The sequence below is a fragment of the Lissotriton vulgaris genome, chromosome 5, assembly GCF_964263255.1.
Source record: "Lissotriton vulgaris chromosome 5, aLisVul1.2, whole genome shotgun sequence".
NCBI classification, from domain to species: Eukaryota; Metazoa; Chordata; class Amphibia; order Caudata; family Salamandridae; genus Lissotriton; species Lissotriton vulgaris.
The window spans coordinates 205,253,210-205,274,329 of record NC_141693.1 but is presented as its reverse complement, the minus strand read 5'-3'; the positions used below and the strand labels follow the sequence as shown (position 1 = coordinate 205,274,329).

Sequence of the window (21,120 nt, the reverse complement as noted above, 5' to 3'; positions counted from 1 at the left end):
CAAAATCTCATACTTGCAATATTTCTGGGCCTTCGGTCCAAACGCGCTGCGTAGCTGGGCCATAAGTCGGGGTTGGCACGACGGATTTCCTGAAAAGCAAATGCAATCAAGATTAGAGTGTCCCAGCAGTGCTCCCAGACCACGAAACTCACCCAGAAACACCAGGAAGCCCCCCAAACAGGCCCCCGAAAACGCTACATAGAGCAAAATGTCAGAAATAGCCCAAAAAAAAATCGGCCTGGATTTAGTCCCAACCACTTCTACCCGGTATTAGACCTTCCCAGGAATGCCCCAAGACCCGGCAACCCACCCGCCAAGAAGTATAACACCCCCAAACAGGCCAAAAGCAAACTCTCATACTTGCAATATTTCTGGGCCTTCGGTCCAAACGCGCTGCGTAGCTGGGCCATAAGTCGGGGTTGGCACGACGGATTTCCTGAAAAGCAAATGCAATCAAGATTAGAGTGTCCCAGCAGTGCTCTCAGACCATGAAACTCACCCACAAACAGACGGAACCCCCCCTAAGAGCACCTCAAAGGCAAGCAAGTCATCAAAAACACAAAAAAATTTCCGCCTCGGATTTGGCACAAACCACTTTTAGTGCTTCCCAGCAATGGCCCCCAGACCCGTCAACTCACCTGCAAAGAGGTAGAACAACACCCCCACAAGTGCTGAGTCTTTCTTCATTGGGCGTAAACCAGCCCTCTGCTTTGATGGAAATAGGAGTCTGGAGGAGGAGGATAGAGGAGCATGTTCTTCTGAACTTGTGAACCTGAGGAATGCAGACTGCGGCACCTTCAAATAAATTAGCAAACAAGTGAAGACAGTTCTGCTGATGGGCTTGTCTTTGTGATTATCTGATTAAAGTTTGAATTATATTAACTGTGCACAACAAAGAAAGACAGACACACAGGAATAAAAGTGAATAAGGATGAAAAAGAAAGTTATTGATTCGTTGTCTCATTTTCAGGGCTCGGAGTCGGAATCACGGTCCAGGAATAAGAATAAGGCTTCGTCATCATACTCTGCGAATTCAGCCCGGGTGAGGTCAGTGCCACCTGACAGAGTAGAAATTCCCTCATCTATGGTGCTGGCCACCTCCTCTTCATCCGGCACGCTCTCTCGTACTCTTATATCTGGTGGTATGAGGTGCTGATTCATCTTGATCATTGTTAACCTCTCCACATTTTTGGGCGAGAGGCGGCTCCGTTTGGGAGTTACAATCCCACCAGCCGCACTGAAAACCCGTTCAGAAGACACACTTGCGAGTGGGCAAGACAAGTAGTTTAAAGCCAGGTTGGTGAGCTGTGGCCACAATTCTTTTTTCCCATGCCAATACGCCAATGGGTCAGAATTAACATAGACCTCTGTGGAGTCATTCAGATAGTCCTTCACCATCGACTCAAGGTCCTCCTCCAAGGTTCCTCCACTTTGCGTAGCTCTTGCTGTGCCTCTGGCCTTTTGAGAACCAAACCCACGCAGAGCTAGCCAATCCTCTTCAGCCTCCAATGTTTCTGCTGCCTTTCGTGCAGATGATGCAGTTGCCGGTGTCTTTAACGGCTGAGAGGTCACTTGTGCCACAGCCACAGGTGCAGAAGTGGATTGTTTTGACTGGGGATGGCCTGCTGATGTACTGCCATTTCCTTCAATTTCCAGCCGTTCTGTTTCAAACTTCTTGGCTGACAAGGCTAGCCAACGTTTGTACTTTGTAACATCTTCGTCAGCAAAAGGAAAGAATGCTCTGCCTGCCAGCGCCTTTTTGTAGCGTGGATCCAGAATAGTAGCACAAATGTAATGCTGTTCTGAGTGGATCTTTTGAAGACGTTCATCACCTTGTAGGAGCTCTAATAATGTCTCAGCCAGAAGCAAAGAGTCTTTCTTTTTGTAATCTTTTCGAAACACAGAACACACCTCCTTCAGTTGGTCCTCCAGCATGTACAACAATGGGATAGCTTTTCCCAAATTAGAGTCCTCCTTGCTGACTGCACGTGTGAAGACCTCAAAAGGACGAAGCATGCGTGTTAGGCTTTCAACTATGTTCCATTGCGGCCCACCCATCCTCAGCTCCTCTATACCCTCTTTCAAGAAAAATTGATCGAGTTGCGTATACTGCTCATACAGACGCTCAAGCATGTAGAAGGTTGAGTTCCAACGTGTTACCACCTCCTGGATGAGTGCTTTCACTGGCATTTGACTTTGATATAGCATGCTCCTCAGCTGCTTGCGGGCCTTAAAAGAATGCCTGAAATGCTTGCAAATTTTTCGGCAGTTGTCCAATACACTGTACGCTGCACTGCCTTTATTACCCAAGAATTTTTGGACAACCAGGTTTATACAGTGCGCCAAACACGGCACTCTGAAATAGTAACCGTCCCTCATGGCCTTAACTATATTGGAGCCATTGTCTGTGGAAACATAACCAACCTTGCGTTTTAGTGGGGACAGACAGTTAAGGACCTTTGTGTTAAAGACATCCAAAATGTTTTCTGCTGTGTGACGTTTCTCCAAACCAAACATGGCTAGTGTTGCATGTTTCCGAGCACCTTTAAAAACAATGTTAGTGTCAACACCTGAGTTTAGCTTTGCTTTAGCCCCTGAAAAAGAGACCCAGTGTGCAGTGATGCACATGTAATCAGCGCCTGCGCCACTGGTCCACATGTCTGTTGTCAGATGTATAGTGTGAACAGCACTCTTCTCCAAAGCTGCCCCAATCAACTTCAGAACATCTTCATGTAGTGCTGGAACCGCAACTCGGGCAAAATAGAACCGGCTAGGAACCTTCCATTTAGGGCAGAGCACTGTCACTAATTCTAGAAAACCAACCCCTTCTACAAAAGAAAAAGGGAGAAGGTCCAGAGCTAGCATTTTAGCCAGCTTAGTGTTATACAGACGGGTCATTGGGTGGTTGCGTTCATATTGCGCTTCTGTAAACAACATCTTTTTAATGTTGCCCTGGACCAATGATTTACGGGATGATGATGATCTCTTCGACCCAGTTACGCTCGCTGATGAACTTTTCCGCATTGATGTCTCACTCTCTCCCACACTCTTAGTGTGGCTCCCATGGGGTGTGCTGCTGACATGGGAACTGGGTGTAAGTGAAGTGTTTGAATCGTCTTCTTCTACCTCCTCGTCATCAGCAGATGACAAATCAACGTTTTCATTACGTGCAATTCCGGCTTTCTTGACCGCCTCTAGGTGCGGAAACCATTGGACAGGGTGCCTTCTCTCAAGATGACCTCTCTGGCCTCCGGTACCATAGTTAGAACCAAGCTTACCACGACTAACTCGAAGCTTACAAAGGCTACAAATGGCTACGTTTTCCTTTTTTGGGCAAACACTAAAGAAGTCCCAAACTGGAGACTTGAAATGTCTTTGGGGGCCGGAGGAGGCGGCGATACTGGTGGTGGTGGTCCTGCTGCTAATGCCAGATGAAGTGGAGGATGTGGATTGCCGAACTTCAGTACGTTTTGCACTTTCACCACCACGAATTGAGGTCGAGGACGAGGTGGGTACCTTCTTGCGAAGAAATATGGAAGCGGTAGGTTTTGGTGTACTACTTAACTCCAAATCTAATGATTCCATTTCCATTGCCTCCTCGCCGACATCATCATCACGCTCAGCAGCTTCTCGGGATAGGGTCAAAATGTCTCTTTGCTGCATGCCCGGTGGGGCTGCAGTGACCTTTGTGATGACTGCCTCGTCGTCATCGTGAGAGGCTTCATCACCAGCAGTATCTGTCACTTCTTGTTGAGCCTCATCACACTCCATAGGTTTGAGTTTTTGGACGACCTTCCTTTTACGCTTAGGTACCGGTGGCAGATCATGGTGTGCCTCTGCCTCACTGTCAGACCGCAGTTGTCGTGGTTCCCAAGACAGATCACTTGCACCAGAACGAGGTGGGCTTGAAGAAGATGTAGACACCCCCCTTGATCTTTTCCTTGCTAGGGATGTGGAAGACAATGAATGATCATCAGGAGGAGTGGCTTCCAATGATACCTCAGCTTCATTGTCGATTTCCAAATGTGCCCCTACTTCGGGAGGAACAACTATTGTGGGCACTTGTGAACGTCCATGCACCTTTGCTTGCGCATCTCCTTTTGCTGCCTCTCCTTCCACATGTACTTGGGCGTGTACTTGCACATGGTGTTGTTGTTGCGGCTGTGGTTGTTCAACACTTGTCAGATGAGTTACAACAACCTGTGTTGATTCAGGGACATTGCTGCTACTTTCTTGCGATGAGCCAACATCACTGGTCGATGGTGATTGGAGAAGTACACTGACTGCCTCTGAAGCACTCAAGGGCTTTGACTTAAGTTGGCGTGGTGGTGGAGGCACTGAACCCAATGGAGCAGGGGTGCTGCTCTCAGGTTGGTCCCCAGCAGATCCTGCTGCTGCAGGCGTACTTTTTTTTTTGCTCCCAAAAAAAGTGGTGGGTGGCACACCAGCCTCCTTGGTAACTTGCTTCTTCTGCTCCTTACTAGCAACTTTCTTGCTAGAGGAGCTACGGAGAAGTTTCTTTGGGGCCATCTTCTTCAGAGCAGGTCAGACAGCAGGCCGCAGTTGCACGAATTGTAGAGTTGTCTGAGGCCAGACGTGACGTCGCGTGACGTTATGCTGCACACACACACCGCTGCAGGACTTCTTCCTGGCACTGGTGGTTCTCTTGAGTCTTGTGCACCTAAAAAAAATGGAAGACAGAGGAACATCAGTTCAGTTATAGAGCACAAAAAAATCGAAAAACACTGCAAAATCAGCACAATCCCATTCCATCCATGATGTTTAAATTCAAGACAGCCCACAGAAAGACTAGGCCCCATGCACCACTCACTACCCCTGGTCAAGGCCCCAACAACAGGTCAAAAATCGAAAAACACAAAATTTTACAACAAAAAAAATCGAAAAACACAGAAAAATCAGCACAATCCCAATTCATCTATGGCCTCCATGATGTTTAAATTCAAGACAACCCACAGAAATACTAGGCCCATGCAAGACTCACTACCCCTGGCATAAATAAAGGTTGAAAAGTAGGGAAAATGGTTGGAGGCCTAACAACAAAGCCTGCATTCAAAATGGCCACTTGCCTGCCAGCACATGGCAAGTGCCTGTAGCTGCACTTAAAATGGCCACCAGCCACATGGCATGTCCCTCCCCATGAACACCCCCAAAAATCGAAAAACACTGCAAAATCAGCACAATCCCATTCCATCCATGATGTTTAAATTCAAGACAGCCCACAGAAAGACTAGGCCCCATGCACCACTCACTACCCCTGGTCAAGGCCCCAACAACAGGTCAAAAATCGAAAAACACAAAATTTGACAAAAAAAAAAAACGAAAAACACAGAAAAATCAGCACAATCCCAATTCATCTATGGCCTCCATGATGTTTAAATTCAAGACAACCCACAGAAATACTAGGCCCATGCAAGACTCACTACCCCTGGCATAAATAAAGGTTGAAAAGTAGGGAAAATGGTTGGAGGCCTAACAACAAAGCCTGCATTCAAAATGGCCACTTGCCTGCCAGCACATGGCAAGTGCCTGTAGCTGCACTCAAAATGGCCACCAGCCACATGGCATGTCCCTCCCCATGAACACCCCCAAAAATCGAAAAACACTGCAAAATCAGCACAATCCCATTCCATCCATGATGTTTAAATTCAAGACAGCCCACAGAAAGACTAGGCCCCATGCACCACTCACTACCCCTGGTCAAGGCCCCAACAACAGGTCAAAAATCGAAAAACACAAAATTTGACAAAAAAAAAAAATCGAAAAACACAGAAAAATCAGCACAATCCCAATTCATCTATGGCCTCCATGATGTTTAAATTCAAGACAACCCACAGAAATACTAGGCCCATGCAAGACTCACTACCCCTGGCATAAATAAAGGTTGAAAAGTAGGGAAAATGGTTGGAGGCCTAACAACAAAGCCTGCATTCAAAATGGCCACTTGCCTGCCAGCACATGGCAAGTGCCTGTAGCTGCACTTAAAATGGCCACCAGCCACATGGCATGTCCCTCCCCATGAACACCCCCAAAAATCGAAAAACACTGCAAAATCAGCACAATCCCATTCCATCCATGATGTTTAAATTCAAGACAGCCCACAGAAAGACTAGGCCCCATGCACCACTCACTACCCCTGGTCAAGGCCCCAACAACAGGTCAAAAATCGAAAAACACAAAATTTGACAAAAAAAAAAAACGAAAAACACAGAAAAATCAGCACAATCCCAATTCATCTATGGCCTCCATGATGTTTAAATTCAAGACAACCCACAGAAATACTAGGCCCATGCAAGACTCACTACCCCTGGCATAAATAAAGGTTGAAAAGTAGGGAAAATGGTTGGAGGCCTAACAACAAAGCCTGCATTCAAAATGGCCACTTGCCTGCCAGCACATGGCAAGTGCCTGTAGCTGCACTCAAAATGGCCACCAGCCACATGGCATGTCCCTCCCCATGAACACCCCCAAAAATCGAAAAACACTGCAAAATCAGCACAATCCCATTCCATCCATGATGTTTAAATTCAAGACAGCCCACAGAAAGACTAGGCCCCATGCACCACTCACTACCCCTGGTCAAGGCCCCAACAACAGGTCAAAAATCGAAAAACACAAAATTTGACAAAAAAAAAAAATCGAAAAACACAGAAAAATCAGCACAATCCCAATTCATCTATGGCCTCCATGATGTTTAAATTCAAGACAACCCACAGAAATACTAGGCCCATGCAAGACTCACTACCCCTGGCATAAATAAAGGTTGAAAAGTAGGGAAAATGGTTGGAGGCCTAACAACAAAGCCTGCATTCAAAATGGCCACTTGCCTGCCAGCACATGGCAAGTGCCTGTAGCTGCACTCAAAATGGCCACCAGCCACATGGCATGTCCCTCCCCATGAACACCCCCAAAAATCGAAAAACACTGCAAAATCAGCACAATCCCATTCCATCCATGATGTTTAAATTCAAGACAGCCCACAGAAAGACTAGGCCCCATGCACCACTCACTACCCCTGGTCAAGGCCCCAACAACAGGTCAAAAATCGAAAAACACAAAATTTTACAAAAAAAAAAAATCGAAAAACACAGAAAAATCAGCACAATCCCAATTCATCTATGGCCTCCATGATGTTTAAATTCAAGACAACCCACAGAAATACTAGGCCCATGCAAGACTCACTACCCCTGGCATAAATAAAGGTTGAAAAGTAGGGAAAATGGTTGGAGGCCTAACAACAAAGCCTGCATTCAAAATGGCCACTTGCCTGCCAGCACATGGCAAGTGCCTGTAGCTGCACTCAAAATGGCCACCAGCCACATGGCATGTCCCTCCCCATGAACACCCCCAAAAATCGAAAAACACTGCAAAATCAGCACAATCCCATTCCATCCATGATGTTTAAATTCAAGACAGCCCACAGAAAGACTAGGCCCCATGCACCACTCACTACCCCTGGTCAAGGCCCCAACAACAGGTCAAAAATCGAAAAACACAAAATTTTACAAAAAAAAAAAATCGAAAAACACAGAAAAATCAGCACAATCCCAATTCATCTATGGCCTCCATGATGTTTAAATTCAAGACAACCCACAGAAAGAATCAGTCCACCCACCACTGAGTACCCCTGGGAAAAGGCCCCAAAACAGCCCAAAAATCGAAAATCCCAAAATTTTAGTTGCAGCAACTGTAATGCCCCAAACAAACTTACTTGTAAAATTTCTAATCCAACAGTGATCCAAAGAAAGTCAAAAAGGCCTCAAATCCAAAGATCCAGCAGCATCCACAAAAGGTAATCCTTCCAGGTCCACATCCGAATGAAAAGTGACCAGGAGATGGACAAAGCACTGGGAGGAGCCTGCTGAACAGGAACAGGAAGTTGAAGACTATGGGGCACTTCCTTCCTCCCACCCCCCTGCCCCCCTCCCCAAAATGGACTCCTCGCTAAAAAAGTGCAGGCAAATGTCAAACTAAGGAGTTATTCACATAAAAATCATCATTTCTAGAAGGTTTATGCTGCTTGCTGGTGGATTTCTTGTGCAGAATTGCAAATTTATATTTTCGCGCGCCGCATCTCAAATCTCGCAATTTGCGAAGTACCGCGAGACGTGATCTCGCCGTACTCGCGTTGACAAACTCTCGCTGGCAAGCCGCGATGACGTAATCGCGCTCGCCAATTCCCGCGGGATCACACAGCAAGATCCAAAATGGCGCAGCACTCGCAAACTATCGAAAAAAACAACTCGGCAAACGATGATAAACGCCGCGCGCCGCAAAAATTGTATCACCAACGCCGCGCGCCGCCAAAAAAATCCGCTGCGTGCGAATTTGCGGATTTTGCGGGAAATCCGCAAATCTCGCGGATTGCGGATTTCCCGAAAATCCGCAAAATCCGCGAGCGGAACGGATTTTCCGCCCACGCTTAGCTCTTATCCTGCCTTTCCGGCTCCAGGTCAGGACCCTACTCAGTTTCTGAATGCAATGTATGGAGGGTATTCCAGAGCTATGTACCCCTCTGGAGAACCTGTTGGTCCCACGGGTCCATTGGCATTCAATCTGGGTATTCCCCAGGCATATGCTCCTGAGACTTTCATGCCATTCATGCCGGCTCCGACGCCGCCTTGGCATTTCTCGGCGCCGCCAAAGCCTTCGATGCCAAGACCTTCAGCGCCGATGCCCGCGACGTTGATGCCGAATACGATCTGACCTCGTGAACATCGGTCTGGCCCTCCGGCTTCGAGTTCGACGCCGACTCCGGCTCCGTCGGAGTCTGTTCAGGGTCCTTCGACGTCATTCCTGAAGGAGAGGTCGAGGTGTGAAGCCCAGAGGCTTTTGGGAGAGCAGAGGCACCGTGATGCAGAAATGGAAGAGGGTGAGCTGCAGGATTCGGAGGATCTTTTCGACGATCTAAGGGAGGCTAGTGGTCTTGAACTGTCTCCTGATTGGGAATTGGCCTCTGTTTCTGTCGCCCCTTCTAAGGGTGTGACTCCATATCACGGATAAGGAAGGCGGCGGATTTGTTTAACATAACACTTCCTACTGCAGAGTTCAAATCGAACATTCTGACAGAGGTCCTTCATTCGCCATCCTCTGTTGTGGAGCCCATGCTCCCTTTCAATGATGCCTTGGCGGAGCCAATATCAGAAGTGTGGAAAAGACCACTTACATCCCTGCTGTTTCAAGGGTTGTTGCGAGAAGGTACAGGGTGGCTCCTGGTGACCCGGACTTTTTGTCTTTGCACCCTTTACCAGAGAGCTTGGTTGTGCAGGCTGCCTTCTTGAAAAGATCTGCGGGCACTTTTCCTCAGGTTCCTGGGGATAAGGAGTCGAAAAAGCAGGCCGCAAAAAAAGTATTTTCCTCTGAAAGTATGGCACTCAAATCGACAAATGCTACTTGTCTCATGGGACGCTATATCCATGCTTTGAAAGATTCCTGTGGGGGATAGGAAAGACTTTCAAGAAGTGATTGCTGACACTCAAGCTGCTGCACAACAGGTCATTCAGAGTGGGTTGGACTCTGCTCACTCGGTGGCAAGAGTGATGGGATCTTCAGTGGCCACCAGAAGAGCAGCATAGCTGAAGTCCTCCGGATTTTCTGCGGATGTCCAGGCTTCCTTGATGGATTTGCCCTTTGATGGGTCAGGTTTCTTTGGTAAGAAGGCTGATGCTGCATTGGAGAGGTTGAAGGACAGCAGAGCGACAGCAAGATCTTTGGGCCTACAGTCCAGGGGTACTGTTGGAAAAAGGTTCAGAGGATTTGGCAGGTCTTCCTTTCGGACCTACAAACAGTCGCAACAGCAGCAGCAGCAGCAAAATACGCTGTACAAGTCGTACAGGGGCAGGCAAAGAGCTCGTCCTAGAGGTCGTTAAGCTTCCTCCTCCTCCTCCTCCTCCTCTTCCTCTTCCCAACCCCCTCCCACCACAGCAAAGCAGCCCTAGATCTGCCATTCCGGATCATGTGGGTCCAGTGGGGGGCCAGCTTACCTATTTTCTGGGGGATTGGGAATCGGTCACTTCGGACCTTTGGGTTCCCAATCTCGTGGAGAATGGACTTACCTTTCGGGAATTCCCTCCGAAATACCCTCCTTGCCAAGACTTTTGCGCGGAGGACCACCTGCGGCTTCTGCAGGAGGAAGTCCTGGCGTTGCTATGAAAAGGCGCGATAGAGGTGGTTCCGGGGCAGGAAAGGGGTCAGGGATGCTACTCCCAGTATTTCCTGATACCCAAGAAGGATGGCAGACTTCGTCCAATCCTGGATCTCAGGATCTTGAACTTGTATCTGAAACAGGAAAAGTTCAAGATGCTCACCCTTGCACAGGTTCTTCAGACGCTGCTGGAAGAAGACTGGATGGTGTCGATCGACTTGCAGGATGCGTATTTTCACATCCTGATCCTGAAGTCGCACAGGAAGTAACTCCGTTTTACGGTGGGATCGTAGCACTACCAGTTTGTGGTCCTTCCGTTTGGTCTTACTACTGCGCCTTGAGTCTTCACCAAGGTGATGGCTGTGTTGGCTGCACATCTCAGAAGGTCAGGGATTCCGGTGTTCCCTTATCTGGACGATTGGCTGATCAAAGCGGAATCTCCAGAGACAGTGCTCCATCATCTGCAGGTCACAACTCAGTTGTTGTACAGATTGGGTTTTTCGATAAATGTACCCAAGTCTCACCTGGTGCCCTCCCAGCGAATCCTGTTCATTGGTGCGGTGCTGGACACAACTGAATGTTGGGCATTCCCTCCTCCTCAAAGGATTCGCGACATACAGGAAATGATACCTTTATTTTACGAGGACACAAAAGCAAAGGAGACCTCATTTTGAAATAGGGTAATTTGTTTTGAAGTTAAAAATCATTTTGCGGCGCCTTATGCATGTGTTGCTATACAGGTCTTTTGGAGCAAGACTTCAACGGAAAAGAAAGAGATATGCAAGCAGTCTTGATTATCTCATTGACAAGTCTCCCTGGCCAAATGATTTTTTTTGCGGTCACTGCTACAGCCATATTAGGCATTATTAAACCTATGCTAAGCCCTACTGCCGCAATATGCCATTGACACGTCTGACCCCGTTCCACTTTTATTACTCCGAGATAGACTTCTCGTTAACTAAGAGGGCTCTATCAATAAGTGCTGTATTTTCAACTCTTGTCTAGTGTTTCGAGATTTCTGTCTATGACAACGCAGAGGGGGAGAGGGCGTGGCCTTGGACAAGACCCGAAGACATTTGGAGCAGATGGACGGTAAGATGAAGGTGAGTGACAAAGGAGACGCGTGAGCGGAGTTAGTGTGTCAATGGTGGAAAAGACAGAAAAAGAGTCTTGTTTTGCTCGGCCCAGACCCAGAACACACTTTACCATCCCTTAACCCCTTAAGTGCTGCTGACGGCCAATGGTCGTCAGCAGCGCTACCTCCCCAGTGCTGCGCACGACCATTGAACGTCCATTCAGCACTAGTTCTAATGGACAGCGCAGCACTGGGGAGGAATGTGTAATAGCAGCTATGAGGTTAATTACCGCAGGTTTTCCGATAGAAAGAGGGACAGAATTGTTTGCCCATTGACTATTAAAATTATGATGTTTTTGTCCCGAAATGCATTTTAAAAAGTACATAAATCGTGTACTTACTATCAGAGACCAACGTCCGCAAACATTTTGTATTTTGTACGTCTGACAGTTATGCTGAATGTGATTGGTTAGCCCATCTTGAACATGTCTACAGTTAATGAGAGCTGCTTGCTTGAGGCGTTACACTTTCACTTATAAACTTTACTTTTCTACCCCTAAGCATTCCAGGTATGGGCGGTGCCTGTGTTCGCAGTAGGCAATTATCCCAAAGTCTTCTAACAGTCATTAAAGAAGAGGTGACCCCTCCTCTGACATGAGAAAGAACAGGAAGTTCAAAAAGAAAGCTTCACTTACCTCTGGCCATGTAAGGCTAGCTTCCCCAGTTGCATTTACAGTGTCTATTTATTTATATTAATTTAGCAATTTTAGAAATTCAGACCTTTTATATTCACCACACTTGAACAAGAAATGCACATACATTTTAGTTGTTGCTCAATTGAATTCATATATGTCTATTGACGTGGAGGTATTGCATTTGAAACAAAATCATTATGATGTAAAAAATCATTATGATGTCGTTCAGTAAGTTTTGTGCCTTATTCTAAACTAGGCCTCCGGCCTCAACATCATCTTTGTAACAAGCATTTGCAATGCAACAGGTCTCGCATTTACGCGAGTTTCAGCTATTGGCATTGTAACATTGTAGATACAACAAAGCCAGAACTGGGGGTAGATCCTTTAGGGTAGCAGCGGCCAAATTATGGAACAGCCTGCCCATTGACATACGCCAGATCCCTCAACTTCTCCCATTTAGGAAGCAAATCAAGACCTGGCTTTTCCCCTAGACCCCCCCGCCTTTATTTACTTCGGTCTCTTCTTCAGTAGAGTATTCTCCAGCGCCAGGAAGCCTGCAAGGTATCAGCTGCGCTATATAAATAATTAAAATAAAATAATAAATAATAATGACAATGCCTTTTATTTATCTTTTTGTTTTTGAAACATAAATAAAACGCATTGTTATTTACAATGCCAATAGCTTAAACTCGCACAAATGCGAGACCTATTGCATTGCAAATGCTTGTTTCTTCTTCAGTGACTTTACAATACGATTCAATGTCCCCCCCTTGGCTCAGCTTAAACCTGGTGGTGCATTCGACACTTATGCTAAAGCACTAAGCCAAATAATAAAAGAAAACCCTAAAACCATGCTCTAGCGGCAGAGAAAAGTGAAGGGAACGGTGCTTGTCAGGTCAAACGTGCATCAGATGCACTTAGCATACACTGTAACGTTAAGAAAGGAAGAAGCGTCAGATACCCAGCCTGCACGCTCCTGGGAGTTTACCTCACAGCCTCAGTTCGCTCATTTTCCCCATCGACTCGTGCTGACTGGATCTCAGGGTTACAAACCTGCGTTTTTGTCTGAGATTTCTTTTTCAGAAAATTATTCTTCAAAACCTTTTTCTGCATCTTTTGAAGAATATAACATCGACTTCAGAAGACTATACCATTTGGCTTCTCCTTAGATCCTGGAGTGCTCCTCAAGTTGTTGTATGTACTGGTGGTGCATCATCAAGGGGTTCATATTCATCCTTATTTGTACAATTGGCTTTTCTGTAAACAAGGAGAAATCTCCTCTGACTTCTGTATAGGAGACTTGGTACATTGGGCCCCTTCTGAACACTAGGATAGGTGTGGTTGATCTCTTACTAGAACGTGTGGACACATGTAAAGAGTTTTTAGTTTATGCATAGTGGAGCTGAGGCAGGCAGCAGGATAGATCCCTCACTTTTTGGGGTTCATGCCATCTTACATTTTTCGGATACCTCTGGCTCGTTTGAAGATGTTGCTTTTGGTTACACATTTTCTGCAGTCCCTTTACTGCAAAAGCTAATTTAAAATATACAACACTAATGAGCTCATGTCATTCTTCTTGTCTCAGATTAGGTTGGTGATCTTTTTAGCTAGATCTGATTGAGGTCACTTGCAGGGATCCATGCCTACTTCTAGTGAGGGAGAATCTGGTCTATACAGAGGGGGAGGATTCTTTATCCAAATCCGGCGTTGTTAAATCTTCATGTTTGGAACTTGAGGTTAGCCTTCTATTGTTTCTCTCTTTCCAAGGTGGTCATTGATGTGCTGTTATTCTGGTCACATGAAAGGGTGTTAGATCCTCTGGAGTTTGAGATTGCATTTAGTAGTTCTTTTGACTGAGAAAGGGCTCAGTTAGTTATGATTTAAGAACATTTATTAGAAGAACTAACAATAGTCTTTCGATGAAGTTACTAAATGTGAAAGTCAATCTGAAAACAGACAATATGAAGATGAATTTCTTCAATAATTAAGGGCTGTTATCAGCATAGAGATCCATCAGTACTAGTTAAAATTCAGTCGGAGTGAGGCCAAGCAGCTACTTCAGATTTGAAGAAAAGGTACTTCCAGTTGTAATGCTTCTTCCTCAAACTCATTATAGCCCTCCCGCCTCTTCCTAACTAGTCGTTTTGTTACTGGTTGGCATGTAAAAAGTGGACCTCACTGCCCCTCGTACTACATTATATTGAATTTGTTCTGTCACCACCTGTGGGGCTTGCAAATATGTGACAAAACTGACCAGCCCAACAGGCGGCAGTGGGAGTTGCTGCTTCAAGAATCTTTCAAGATCTAGCCTTTTGCCTGTGAATATTCACATTAGGAATCTGCCGCAAGTACAGATTCTTGAGCTAGAACACTAATGAAGGCAAGTAATGTGTGTGTTTATGTTTTTTACTGTGTTCTTAAATCTATTGTTCTTATTTTTCACAAAGTATTCCATCAGTTCATTATAACTGGGCTTGCTTGATTAAAATGTCCCGCCTCCTGTTTTTCTCAAAAGACACCCGTTATCCCCTGTGCTATCTGCCTTACAAATTACTTCCTTCTTTACGAATCTTTCACCTCCCTATCTCAATCTCCTCATCTTTTTTGACTTGACTTCCTTCTAACCCAAATTCCTTATGCCTTCCTGAATGCCCCTTTCTTGCTTGAATCATTCTAGGGCCTAATTTTCAGTTTGACTGTAAGTGTACTCCATCACAGCAGCAACGGAGTGCCATTAATTCTTGATCCGCCCTCCCAAGTTTGGGTCAGATGAGCCGCAGGTTTATGCTGACAGAGTAAAATGTACTTCTTCTGTTTGAACCTTCCCCGAACAGCCCGACTTAGTGGGGGCAATCGGAGGAAGCACATAACGCTGTCTGCCTTATTTAGGGAGGACAGTGTTATTGTTTTTAGGTCGAGCCTGGGCAGCGCTTCCGCTGCTCAGCGGCATGCTATATTGGAGTATGGAATAGAAGCCCTTCCCACACTTGTCATTGGCTTGTGTCATTGCACTTTGTAAATGCTAGTTTTTGATTCATTAATAGGCTTGTTAGTCCCTCCTTGTAGCGCCTTGTCTTCATCTGTAACCTCCCATGAGGACTGACCCTTTAACTTTGGTTGTTACACGAAATGTCTTTTTAGGTTTAGCCCTGGCAGTAGCATTGCGCAGCAGTGCTAGCGCAGGGCGAAATCTAATGTTATCTCAGTAGTGGGGACTTGAAACCGTCCCTTCTTCCATTGGCTAGCTCCATAAATGGAGGCTAGCCATTGGAAGACATCATTGTCAATCACTTTTTCCCGGTCAGAACGCGAATCGTGGGCGTTTCTGACTCTTTTTTTAAGTCCCGCCCCTTGATGCCGTGTGTCCCAGGCAGCGCTGTGATTGGCTGCCGGCCCGGGACCTGACTTGTTTCTTGTTAGGACTAACTTTGGCTCAAGGCTATCTAGAACTGTTGGATAATCGTAGCTGGAACAAACGTGGCTTTCTCTACAATGAAGTGCTTACGTTCTCTTTGTTGTCTTCATATGAAACAGCTGAAGCCGGAGCAATGTTTAGTTCACTGGAGGCTGGTCTGCTCCTTACATGGACTATCCTTCCATTCTCCTAAGATTGATTTGGAGCATGGATGCTGCCCTAGTTGACATGCTGAAGGGTTGGGTTAGACCAGTGCTGGAAAAAGTGGTACGTCGAGAATGGCACTGGAACCCAATCTGACTGAGTGAGCTCTGCCAAAGGGAAACACGGCCTCTGCGTACAAGTGGTAGCTAACTATGTCAGTAAGAATTAGTTCCACAAACCCTCCCATCTGGAAAGATAATCTAATTTTGCAAGCACAGAATAACACCAGAAACGATGAAAGATGAAAAGCAGAGCTGAGGATGGCAACGTCACCTTACTCACTTCAGGCTGCCCCTGTTATTAAAGAGCCGTAAACGGGAGCCGCCTCTCCTAGGGACAGACGATTCTGGGAAAACCATTACTACCAGCTGGGCCGTCGTCCCTTCCCCCCGTTTTAAGAATATGACGTTCCGCGCTGACGTGCTACGTGCTCTGTCTCTAACCACCTGTGAAGTGATTGAAGCATTTACTCCCTGACATGCGAGCGCCGCTCTGACGAGGAGGTTTTAAATAAATCGGTGACAGGCTGTAATCGCCACAGAAGTGTACACACTGATATTACAAATAAGACTACAGGGATTAAACCAGCGTTTTATTTGTAAACGTAAACCAATTAGTACTGTCGGCCAAAAACTTGATCTTTTATATTTTCGAAAAACTTTGCACGGCTGATGTAATTCCCAAATTTAGGCATGCTATATAGTCCTCACAGGTGAGATGGGAACGAAAAGTGGGACCGCTCAATTTACTAACTTGAAAGGAAGAATGCACGAGCCCTGTGAAATAAGAAAGGACAAAACTATGGTTTATGGTTTGCATAGTGGAAAAAAAAATTCCGGGCTTCAAGAATACACTCCTTCCAGTAACACTTGAAACAGTATGGCCGTTTCCCCCACCTAGCAGATGGATTCATCGGAACTGACATTGGCTAGGTGGAGGGTCAAATAACCCCCCCCCGTGATCGAGAAACTAAAAACCTATCATCCTCAAACAGGCTTGCCTGAGAGGTCAGAATGTCCCACAACTATCCCAAATTCTGACCCAGGGGAAACACCAGCATCGCGCACGTCACTCGCATTATACGGGCTTAGTCAGTCCGTGTAAAGCCCACGGACAGGACAGTCCTCCGTGAGCAAACCCATAACCACAGACACAAATCTGATCGAATTGGTGCTAAAGGCCGAGTAATTGACGGGCATACGCAATAAAAAACAGTGTAACAGGGAGCCAGGGCGCACACATCACTAATAAGACCTTGCCGAAGAACCGTGTCCCATCTGCAAGGCTCACCTTTAATACTCTCTAGGTCTCAATGCCTCACCTGGAGTGTGTTTACTGCTTTTCAAACCCGCAGCATCATGTCTTAAAGTAGTTTCCTGGGAAGGGATCCCCCCCCTCCTCAGTCACTCTAGAAGGTCTCACTGCAACCCCTGTGGACGGTTTGTATAGTACTTTAGGGGCCTGTGATGAAGGCAGTTCTCAGTTATTATGGGCACGCAGGCTATGGGCCCTTTAACTGTGAATCCCTCAACCAGTTCTCCTGCAAGTGCTCGAGCACAGCTTGCTACTTTGCGGAGACGCCTTTGACCCTCCTCAGCCTGGTCGTACACTCATGTTAGAGATCTAAATAAGCTCTGTAAAGCAGGCAGATATCTGAAGAAGCCTGCCCTTTCTTCTTGGCCTCTGTTTTGCAGCTACCACCTTCCACATAATGAAGGCCTGAAGGTCACCACCAAAGTCTGAAAGGTAATAGATAGGCTGGCTGCAAGGACCCATTTGTATTCTGGTTTCAGATGGGCTAAGAGGATCTGGAGTGCAGGAAGAGTATTTGGGTTAAGGATCTTCTTCGATAGTGTGCTGAGCGCAGCCGAAAAGCAGGTAAATCATATTTATGTATAGTTCAGGGTAAATGGCATTTAAATACAATTTCAAATCTGAGCTCGACAATTACAATTGATGAGTTGTACCACTGTGACTAAAGGGCTATAAAGAGACCAACTCAACGTAAATTAAATTCAGCAATATTTAGTGCCATGATCGCCCCAAAGGGGTTTGTGGCGCTGAAATCGCTGAGGTTTATTGTTATCGACATTGCGAGGGTTGAGGCATAAGTTGATTTGCTTGCATTCGATCTCCTGATGGTGTCAAACACAGTTACACAGATACTTGCTGTACGTGTTATAAGCCACTGAGCCATCACTCCCCTCTTCCCCCTCCCAACCCTGTGCCGAAAAGCTTGCGATGTTTTAATTTTAGATATTAAAGAGGTGCACATTCAACCAGCTGGCACGGAACTTACCCGCAGGTGCCAGTCCAAATCCATTCATCCATTTTCTTGTTAGGCATGCGAACCCGATGAAAACATAAACACATTTTGATATGCCTTTCGCTGTAGGAATAAATATGACAATCCGGCTTGAAAATGAAAAATGTAATTAATGTTTTATCTGGCGGACTAAGCAGGATGTCCCAGAACAGAAAAAACAGAAGCAACGAAAGAAACAAGCATTGGCAAGGTATAATGACATTATAAATAAGTACCAGCCCTGCAGCCCTACAGTACCTGCGCTTGCACAATAGGTAGATATGATAATGCGCTCCTGCGCGTGAGAAATAAAATGTGTGAAGGTGAGCGCTCCTGTGCTCACTCAATTGGCAACAAAGGACAACGCGCTCCTGCAGGTGTGAAAATGAATGCAGGAATGTAAGCGCTCCTACGCTCGACAATATGTAGTATTGACAGTGCGCTCCTGCGCGTGTGAAATCAAACTGTAGAGTTGCAAGTGCTCCTGTGCTCATACTGTAGATCCCACTGATACCGCTGGTCAGTACTCACTGGGCTGCTGCGGTACGCTGGAATCCAAAAGGTTTGAACAGGCCAGCTTCGCTCGATAAAAGGTGAATCCCCGATGGATACCGCGGAACAAGAAGAGAGGCTTGCAGGATAGAAATAGAATAACGCCGGAGAGAGAGGGGCGGCGAGGAAGAGAGGGGAGATTGAATAGAGGGGAAGAGAGAGAGCGACGGGGAAAAGACTTAGAGAGGGGGGTGAGAAGATGGGAGATCGCGATAGAAACGGAAGAGATTCGGAGGAGTGTAGAGAGAGTGAACAAGAGAGTGAGGGGACGGGTGATCGTGATACAGAGGGCGTGTAACCCCTGGTGCAATGTTTTCAGAATAGCCATGGCCTGGCCTTTCACTTCCCCTTTCTTTGTACTGTAAATCTAGCCTCAGACCGGGACTGACAGCGGCCACCCTATTTCCCATAGTCTATTAAACCAGCCAAGTTCCACAACAGTGCTCTCCCTTCTACTTAAACCTGGCGTCTCCAACAAGTGGCTTGTGAGATACCAGTAGCTCGCCGCCTACCAATGAGTAGTTCTCTTATGTGCAGCCTACTAAACATGAAAGCCTTTGCTTGGTCGAAATATTATTAGTTTGTCAAAATTTAAATGCAATATATTTGAGACGAAAATGTGTGTGTTTTCAGAACTGACAGGGTGATGTTTGGAGAAAAAGCATTTACATCTTCAAAATAAATTTAAAGCTGTTATTTAAGTTGGAGAGATGTATCACTCATATTGTTACCTTGGTGCATGGCGACTGCTGCTATGGCTGTTATGCATAAGCAATGTAGATGCAATGCAAATTTATAGTGTTTATTTACTTTACTGCTGGCAACCCTGCCTAATGCACTGATGTATTTACTGCTGACAGTCTTTGATGGACTATCACATACCTTATAGTAGCTCGGGATACAATGCCAATAGCTCTAACTTTGGCAAAGGCGAAACTGTTGCATTGTAAATGCTTGTTTAATCTGTAAGCACTATTTTTTTTTAAAGAGTTTCTCCTACTGCAGGCACAACATGCTTTCCTGCTACATTCAGCATGCCATGCACACTTTTACTTTTCAAGCAATATGTCTCGCATTTACAAGAGTTTGAGCTATTAGTATTGTAAATGACAATGCCTTTTATTTATGTGTTGGTTTGCAAAACAGTAATGAAAGGCATTGTCATTTACAATGCCAATAGCTTAAACTCTCGCAAATGCGAGACCTATTCCATTGCAAATGCTTGTCTTCCTAGCGGTGAGGGACAGGAAAAAAAGAATGACCACCAGCTCCATGGGAGGAAACACCCACAGTGTGGGGGGGAATTATTTATTTTTATTTTTCAGAAACAGACTCCTGCACTGTGAGTGTACCATCTGTCAAACTTTTCCAACATTGACAAGAACTGCCACATAGCTGTTCATGTGAATGAAAAGAGATAGACGTAGCTGGCAGACTTCTCACAATTTGGAAAGTGGAGTAAAGGCAGGGCGGTGCCTTTACCGTCGGCCTTTACTATGCCCACCAAACCATAAATCAGGTCTTAACATAGCCTTATAGCCCGCCGTAGAGGGCTATACCGGCTATTAAAGGCCCTCTCCAGCGTTAAAGGCCCGAGCCGAAGGCGAGGACCTTTAACAAGGAAGAGGGACTTTAATAGCAGTATAGCCCATCTACGATGGGCTATAAGGCGATTAGAACATTCTGTCACTAGAGGGCAGAATGTTCTAACAAAAAAAACAAAGGCTTTTGGGAGCGTGAGGGGATTGGAATCCCCTCAGGTTCCCTGAAGCCTTTGTTCACAGCCAGAGCTGTGAACAAAGAAACGTTGGAGTGTTGGAGCTCCGGGCTTATACCAGCGATTATAAGCTCGGAGCACTCCATTGTTTTCAATGGAGCTCTCAACATTCCAATGTTCTGATCAGCTATTGCTCCTTGATTCCCAGTTTTTGAACTAACACCTCCACTATGAGACCATTCTTTTCTTCCTGAGTGGTCTGCTCCATTCATTAACCACCTCCTCTTGAAAGATTCACACCTTCATTTCCTTCCTCAACTTCTGCATCCTTTGCTGTGCTCATGAAAAGGCATGCTGAAACCAGGTGGCAAGCAATATGAATTATAGAAAAGCAACCAGCATGTTTGGATGTTAATGAACATGTGTTCTTCTCTTCTCTTACCTGGCTTCTGTAGACACTTTTGAGTTTGAAGGCGGGCACCAAGATTATGCTCCCTCGCGGGAGGACATTAAGAAAGAGAGCCAGAGCATCATTGAAAATAAGAAAAAAGTAGCCAAATCACCAAAGAAGAAGGCACAGAAGACAAGCCACAAACAACGTTGACATGGTTAATGTCTGCCGTGTTATGGTGGTCCACCCCATTTTTCACTGTCAATGAAACTCATGCTCTCTTAATAAAGTTATAACTTTTAAAACAGTAATTATGTGTGATTTTATGTTGAAACATTGAAAGAAGACTGACAAATGATCAGTGGTGGCTCGCAGAGGTAGCGCTGTGAGGCAACGAGGCGGACGGGGGAGGGGCATACGACGGCAGGTATTTATTTATTTATTTACGCTCACCTTTGCCTTCGTATGTCGGACTCCAGTACCCCCACCCGGCCCCTCCCCTGCCCCGCCTCACCGCTCCTCAGCGTTATCTCTGCGAGCCGCCACTGCATATGATGAGATCTGCATGAAGAAGGAAGTTTTCAATATAATATTACTTAGAAGA

General features: G+C 45.9%; 1 protein-coding gene across 1 annotated transcript in view; it reads left to right on the top strand.

Moving 5' to 3' along the window:
* Positions 1–20,827, top strand: part of CCDC183 (coiled-coil domain containing 183) — a 319,356-nt gene extending 298,529 nt beyond the window's left edge. The window contains exon 14 of the mRNA XM_086919361.1: positions 20,581–20,827. Coding sequence (XP_086775487.1) covers positions 20,581–20,729 — 149 coding nt within the window. The 3' untranslated portion in view covers positions 20,730–20,827. The remainder of the gene's footprint in view (positions 1–20,580) is intronic.
* Positions 20,828–21,120: the final 293 nt, after the last annotated feature.